The 7,969-nt window shown below is 46.1% G+C and overlaps 1 protein-coding gene across 1 annotated transcript in view; it reads left to right on the top strand.

Annotated features, from left to right (window-relative positions):
* Positions 1-437: 437 nt before the first annotated feature.
* ANKRD50 (ankyrin repeat domain containing 50) overlaps positions 438-7,969 on the top strand; it is a 45,002-nt gene continuing 37,470 nt past the window's right edge. Inside the window, exons 1-2 of the mRNA XM_055707071.1 lie at positions 438-613; positions 1,726-3,022. Of these exons, the coding sequence (XP_055563046.1) occupies positions 2,544-3,022 (479 nt within the window). The 5' untranslated portion in view covers positions 438-613; positions 1,726-2,543. The remainder of the gene's footprint in view (positions 614-1,725; positions 3,023-7,969) is intronic.

The raw sequence follows: 7,969 nt of genomic DNA, 5'->3' as shown, positions 1-7,969 counted from the left end.
TTCTCAAGTTCTGCTGCTCTCTCCAGCGCGGCCGGGCCGGCCCCCGTGAGCCGCAGGCACCGCGCTCGGCTCCCCCCAGCCCGGCCCGCCGCCCCCCGGGGCGGTCTCGGCGGCCGTGCCCGCGGCCCCCGGCGGAGGGAGCCGCGCTGCCGCCCCCTGCAGGGCCGCGCCGGAAGGGTCCCGCCGCCGCGGGCGCTGAGGGGGGGCGGGCGGCCGGCGGAGGCCGGGACAAAGCCCGGGGCAGCGGGAAGGGCGGTGAAGGGGCCGGCGCGGCAGTAGCGGTGAGCGCGCGCCCGTCTCCCTCCGCCTAAGGACTACTTGTCCCCAGATGTCAGGCGGCATCTACCCCCGCCCCTGCCGCCGCACGCGCTGGAGAGGAAGGGGGCGGGGCGGGCGCCGGAGGGGGCGGGGCGGCGGGGCGGGGCCGGGCCGGGCGGAGGAGGGTCAAGGAGGCGCCGAGGAGAGTACCAAACGGGCTGAGGCAGCCGCGCACCGGGCTGGCCGCGGGCCTGGCACGGCGGCGGCCCGGGGGCGGGAGCCCGGAGGAAGAGGAGGGGCGCGGCGCCGCGGGGCGAGCCTGGAGCAGGAGCGGTGGCTGGGGCGACGGCTGGAGGTGAGGGAGCAGCGGTGGGGAGGCCCCTCGCCCGGCCGCGGGGGAGGCGGCGGCGGGTCGCCCCTGGTGGGGCGGCGGTTGGGACGGCGGTTGGGGCGGCGGGGCAGGCGGCGCTGCGCTGTACCTGCCGCCCGAGGCGGGCGGGGGACTGACACCGGTGCGCGGCGGCGGGGCGGGCGGGGGCGGCGCGCGGGGTGTCCGCCGGCCGGCTGGCAGCGGGGTGCGGCGGCGGGGGCCGGCCGGCTCGGCGGGGTGGGTGTGCGGTGCCCGGGAGCTTTGTGCGGAGCCGGGTGTGGGTGTGTGTGCGCTGGGGGAGGGGAGCGGAGCGGGGGACAGGGCGTGTGTGCTCCGCGCCGGGGCTGTGAGCAGCAGATGAAGGGCGGGCGGGGAGGGGGGAGCCTCCCAGCTGCTGGCTGGGCTCGGGCTTTGCTGGAGGGGAGGCGGGCGGGCTGCCGAAGTGACTTTTGAGCCGTGTGTGTGACTGTGCCTCGGCTGAGAGGAACCGGAGCGCGGGGTTCAAGCCGTTTTGGGGGTTGGTTTGGGGCCGGGGCCGGGGGGTGTCGCGGTGGGGCGGGAGCAGGGCCGAGGGGAGCGGAGCGGTGACAGGGGCGGCGGCGGGGGGGTGAAGCCGTGACCCCGGAGTCCGCCGGTCGCCCCGCTGCCGGCCAGGCGCGAACAAAGAAGTGTGCGGGGAGCCCTCGGCAGCTCGCCCCGTAAAATAAACTTCAACAAAATCCCGTAGCCGGCAGCAGGAAAATTGGGTGAAGAGAGAATGCGGTGGCGGAGCCTTGCTCGGCAGAACGTTTCTGAGGTGAAGGGGTATATTCAGTTCTCCTCCGGAGAAAACGAAAGACGTACTGCTCCTGTGGTTTTGAGGCCACTGTCAAATCTGTTTATTGTCTTTTGTCCTGTCTCTTTTTGTACGTGGCTAACTGTACCTTGTAATAACAAATCTACTTAAAATTTAAAGGCTTTCTAGACAAATCTGATTTAATAGGACAAACAGAAATAAAAAATAAGAGCCCTTGGTTTTACTCTTTGTTGTCTGCCTTTGCAATTTACTGAATTATGACTTGCATGCAGGGTTAAAAGTGCTGTCTTCTTTATTTCAGAGCTCTAGGGGAAGATGTTGTCTCTCCTGACATCTTGTGATTAAGATACCTGAGAACAGGTTCAGTAAGAATCCAAGTTCCTGAAGACGACACTTAATGAATTTATTGAAATAAGAAGCTGTAAATATGGGTTTTTTTCCTGTCATCTGTACTGCGTAAGAAACCATAATCTGAAGCACTTTTCAGACACTTGCCCAGTTGTATGAAGTCTGCAAAGCTCACTGTCCAAACTGACCGTTTCTTAGCAAGTGGTGCTTACCCACATTTGTGGTATGTATATAGTACTCTGAAGAAAAATCTCTTTCTCTATAAAATTCCCAGAAGGAACATTTTATTATGGACAGCTTTTTCTGGATGTATATCCAGATAGATTAATGCCTAGAGCTGAAAGGCATTTAGTGTACACTGAAAAGTTGGCTTTCCCTCAGTTTTTCCAGATGTATTGTCTCCCCTGTATACTGGGAACACACACAACTGCATAAACTGCAGATGCAGCCATGGAGCTGTGTGAACTTTTGAGCCATATGAGAAGTATTGTTGAGCGTTGGTATCAGACACCGCTTCATGATGTCAGCTGAACTGTGATTGTGTTATGCTAATCATAATAAAACATACAAATGGAGTGACACCCTTCCTGAGAAGAGGCTGTTAAGTTTTACAGGAAAGGTTAACTGATTGTCGTAACCTCTGTCAAGTTCTGTGCAGAAGACTTTTTTTTTTTTTTTTTTTTTCCTGTGCAAGATGAATGCCTGTCTCCCTCCTCTGAGATGTTGAACGTGTACTGCTTATGACAAATCCAAGAGAAGAAGCTTTATAAAATGGCTCAAACCAGCTTGCTGCAGGGAAAGCAGTTTTACTGTAGGGAGTGGGTTTTCCACAAGCTTCAGCATTGCCTCCAGGAGAAGGCTAACTGCAGCAGTATTGCTGCCAACAAACCATCTCTTGTAGCAAATTCTGGGAATAATACCAGTGTTGTCTCTGGGAAAGGAGCTGCCTGGGGTGTATTGTTGGTAGGAGGGCCTGGTAGTGGGAAGACGGCCCTCTGTACTGAGCTACTGTGGCCAAGCTCACCTGCAAACCTACAAAGAGGCTTACATCGTCAGGCTCTAGCCTTCCATTTCTGCAGGGCCCAGGACTCTGACACGCTGTGTGTTGGAGGGTTTATTAGAGGTTTAGTTACACAAATCTGCCACAGTGGACTGATCCAGGGATATGAGGACAAACTAAGAGATCCTGCTATTCAAAGTCTCTTGCAACCCGGGGAATGTGAGAGGAACCCTGCTGAAGCATTTAAAAGGTAAAAAAAAAATTTAAAAAACCCTATTGAAAATAAAACCCAAATTAAAAAAAAAAAATGCTGGCATCTGTTTAGGTCTTCCTTCCAGAGAGTCTACAATGCAGACAGTTTAAAACATGTTTGTTTCTGGCTTGTAATCTCTGTCCGAGCTTGCAGACCTACAATGGAAAAACCTAAGTTTGTCCTTATAGCTAACATAAATAAATACTTGCTTTGTAAACAAAATTTATTATTAATAGTGAATTTATTTATGTGTGTATTAATACCCTCAGTTGTAACTGGTGTTTTGGAAAGACTTTAAAGTAAATGACTTCAGAGTGGAAGATACCTAGTCAGTGGCCTTCATGTGCCAATAAAGGTAGGACAGTTGTCTTTCGTAAACCTGAAACTGACCTTGCAGGACCCTTGCAAAAGCTTCCAATACCATGCTGTGTCTAAGAGGAAACTTGACTAAATGGATCTCTGGGTCTGATCCATCACATCAGTTTTAGGTTTGTCTAAAAATATGTGGTAGGAAAGTGTCAATTAACTCCTTGTGTTGCTTTTCGCAATATGCACGGATTATGTCAAATCTTTATTGCTACTTGTGAATTAAGTACTCCCAAGCATTGAGGGGATCAGAAATGTATCAAGGGGGCTTACCTTCCAAGGGGCAGGGTATGTCAGCTGTCTAAGCTGAATGAAAATATTCTTTTTAGTGTTCCCTAACTGAACTTGCTTGAGTATGTCATTAAGAATATTGTTACTGTAATTGCATTAATATGCATGTAAGTGTTTATATCTGTAGATCGCTTAGAACAAGGTGCTGTCTTGAGCATAGCCTTCGCAAGCATGGGTCGATCAGTTTTTATTCCTTTGAGTCACAATGAAGGAAAGTTCAGAGAGGATAAGGCCTGTATGTAGCAACAGAGCTTTAATCGATTGTGTTGCCAGTATAAAACTTTCCTGGAATATTAGTTAAACTGAAGTTCTTTAGTATTGTGTAGTACCTTTTGCGGTACTTAAGAGTTTATTGGATAGTATTTGCAGTATATATATAAAAAAAAAAGCCTTTCTTTTCCTTTTTGTTTTTTTTTTTTCCCCGACTACTGTTTGAGTAAACAAGTACTGAGGTTAAACTATAGTTCTTGCTCATATTGTCGTGGTTGTGTAAAAGAGCCTTCTTGTTCTGATGGCTGTTACGTCCTTGCCCACTGAATAAACAGGATGCGTGTCTACATTGTTCTCAGTGTAGTGTCTTAAAACAAATAGTCTAAACCAAAAATAAGTCGTCTTTTTTTTTTTTCTTGCTAAGTGAAGATGCAACTCCTAGCAGCTATTAATTTCAGAAGTATTAAGCCATCTCAATTTCTAATGACTAAAAACTGGGTGAAAGCGTCTATAAATGGAATAGCAGACTGGATGTCTAGCTTCAGGCAGTCTTTTAAAAATCATGGAAGTGGATTAATCTGAGGACTAAATAGCCTGTTTATGTTTAAAAGTCTATTACAAGGAAATCTTAGTAATTTAGTAGAGGCAAGTTCTCTGTAAGAGCTGGAAACTTTCCTCTGTTCAAGATGATTGTCTTGCGCCAAAGAACAAGAGTCAGAAAAATGTCTTTAGACTTAAATGTGATACAGAAATACAAAAGATACTTGTGAGTCAGACTCGGCTTTTCAGATAAGACTGCTTCTTATGAACGCAGGGTTTAATAATGATGGGTTGAGTATTGAGGTCAGTATACAGGGTTCTTGGGTTTTGTACTGGAAGAATAAAATACTACACAATGTCTTTGCTTTCTCAAATTTTGCAGCAGTGATTGTGAACTCTTATTATTATGCTAAAATTCTTGTGTTGTAGTACAGTTGTCTTTTTTTTTTTATATATTCTTTTTTCCTGGCCCTTCGTGTATTCCCTTGCAGCCTATCTACCCTGATCTCCTGCTCGCAAAAGCAGCTGTGGTAGATAGTCTTCGTTCTCATGTTTCAGATTTAAGGGAGATGAGGTGTTAGGAGACAAGGTCCTGTACTGGGAATATAAGTTTTCAGCACTGTGGCAGGGGACCAGGAGACAGCTGTTGACAGCAGAACAGTGAGCTTGTTCTGCTGCCTGTGATACCATAACTGTCCACAAACAAGAGGAACCTGGAAACCCCCTTTCCACCATCAGATACCTCAATCATTTGTTGATTGAACTTCCGTTCATATATAAAGCATGCAATAAATGTTTAACAAAAATTTATTGTTTTTCATGGTTTTTTAGACTTAGCACTGAGCACTTACGTATTCTGGTCTGATGTGTTTATGTATGCCCTCTGTTAAGTGAAGGTTGTTGTAATGTGAAATGAGTTCTAGGAGGACTTATCAGTCAGCTGATTGCCTTTTTCATTGTCTAAAGGCATTGAAACAGCATAAAGCTCTTGGCTCAATGCTGCTTGGATTTTACCTTATTTTAATTTGTTCAGTAGGAGAGGGGGAGAATCTTTAAAGACACTGGTGAATTTTTGCTCTGTGTGGCTGCTCCAGCCTTGGCAATGTATTCATGGCCTAAAATGGAAAGAATTCTCTTCAAAAGTGCTAAACAAGATTACACCATTCTATTTTTGTGCTAATTGTCCTACAAATAGTAAGAAAGAAAATCTTTCTAATGCCTTGTAACGTGGCAGTTAACTAACAGACTTTATATTGTGAATCTTTTTCTGAAGAACGTGTTTTTTGGGGTTTTTTTAAGTAAGTTTTCAGAAACTCTGATGGTCATAGTGCACGTGATGACCTGGAGAGTTAAGAGAAGACATTCAAGCAGGAGAAAAGTCTTAAGATTTCCTCATGTATTTATAATCTCAACACGCCCTAAAAATTTGTTCGGGGGTGAATCTTGCAGATTTAGAGAGCTGGAAGGGCTGATTTATACAGGTGTATTTAACAAGCATTTGTTGCTGCATTGACAGCTGAGAGGAAGAACTGCTACTTACAGGACCCCTCCTCAGGCCTTTTCTCATGCGTGCAGTACTGGAGCAGAAAGCAGCCTTAAACGTAAGGGAAAATGCTGAAGCCTCACAGGCAAATTTTATGTGAAAGTGAAGCAGAAAGTATGAAGGAAATGGCAAAGCATGTTACAGACTCCAAAAGTAAGAAGAAATGATTTGTTAAACTGAAAGAACTGAAAAGGTCTATTAGGCTATTCTTCCCTATTTAAATAGAAAAGTCAAAATCAGAATAACCCAAATTTTGCAATACTAGGATTGTGAATGGGGGTTGATTTTTGGGTTTGCTTCAGCAAATTTATACTTCCAGCAATTGGTAGGAGTGCAGGCAGCTTTCAGTTATCCAAGGCCATGCAGATATATAGAGGAGCTCTGATATAAATGATGGGTAACACTGAAATTTATGCAGGCAAGGCTGTAAAAAGACATCTACCCTTGTGATCCTGGCTTATGTTTTCCAGACAAAGGAGATAATGTGAAACATCTTCAGGCAGTAGGGGAAGGCACATAATTCTCATGTCTTGTGCTACAGTTAGGATCAGTATTGGTGGTGGAAGGCAGAGCTTGGTTAATTCACAGCCGAGAAAGTGGATGTTACTAGAAATATAGACCTATTTTACCCTTCAGAGTTGATTTCTTCTGCAGCTATTGCTCTGAGGTTAAAAGCCATCTGTGACCAGAGCTCCCGAGTCACTTTCAGAGAACTCAGAGATAGAACGTGCCTGTTAAGTAACCTAATGGTTTTAAGCTTGTACTAAACTCACCTTTAGTGCGCCTTGGTCAAGTACAAACTTAAAGCAAAATTTGAATTTCGTTTCAGTGAATTACTGGAATTAATAAATTGCGGACATTAATAAATTCCCCCAAAACTCTGATCTCCCGGTATGTTGGTGCAGATGGTGCTGCTTTCCTGTTACTTACAGAATAAGTTTCTTGTCTTCCTTGTGTCTTTTCAAGACACTTCCAATCTTGTAAGACTGTTTTCACATACTTATTTCTCACATACTGCATTTTGGTCACGGATGTTCAAATGTCTTTTATTTGTGAAGTGTCCTGAAACTCTACTACTAAGGTATTTCTAATACAGTTACTTTAAGAAAAATGGTCTGATCAAAGAGGTTTTTACTGGGGGGCAGAATGAAGCTATGAAATAGATTTCCACTGATTTGCATTACTGAAATTGCATTCCCATGCAAACAGCCATCCCTGATCAGTAGGGACTCAAGAAAAGAAAATTTGGTTGGGGGTGGGGTTGGGTGAAGGACAGGACAAAACAACCCTAGAAGAAGCTGCTGAACAAACTTATGATTGTATAAGAAATTTATAGCGTGGTGAAACATTGGAACAGGTTCCCCAGAGCAGCTGTGGGTGCCCCATCCCTGGCAGTGTTCAGGGCCAGGCTGGATGGGGCTGGAGGCAGCCTGGTCTGGTGGGAGGTGTCCCTGCCCTTGGCAGGGGGGTTGGAACTAGGTGCTTTTTAAGATCCCTTCCAACACAAACTGTTCTATGATTCTATGGGGTTTTTCTCCAGCTAATGTATTAGATTATGTAAAGGAGATGTAACAATGGGAACTATGCCCCAGAACTTAAGTATCCTTTTCTCATTAAGGACACCAGTTTTCTTTCTTTTTCTGTGCACACTGGTGCTAAATTCAGTGTCATGGTTCCTTTCGCAGGTTCCCAGACAATCACAGCTTTTCTTCTACTTCTAACTCCTGATCTCTGCTACTCATACTTGAAAGCCCAGAGAGTTAACTAAGCCGGAGAGGTGGCAAGAGGCATACACACCAGAACTTTAAAATAACAGCAATAAAGAATTGTTGGATGTTGCAGTTTCTCCACACCCTAGCGCTCTGTGAAGCTGTACTAAGTATCTATGGTATAGTTCCTTTGTGTCTGCGTGCACAACAGATTTGCATTGTAATGGAATGTGACCAGTAATGCTAAGTGATATAAAAACTAAAGCAGTTTTATAGTTCTCTAGA

Source organism: Falco cherrug, chromosome 1 (assembly GCF_023634085.1).
Source record: "Falco cherrug isolate bFalChe1 chromosome 1, bFalChe1.pri, whole genome shotgun sequence".
In the NCBI taxonomy this organism is placed as follows: Eukaryota; Metazoa; Chordata; class Aves; order Falconiformes; family Falconidae; genus Falco; species Falco cherrug.
The sequence above is the reverse complement of the archived record's forward strand: the minus strand, read 5'-3'. Positions and strand labels throughout refer to the sequence as shown.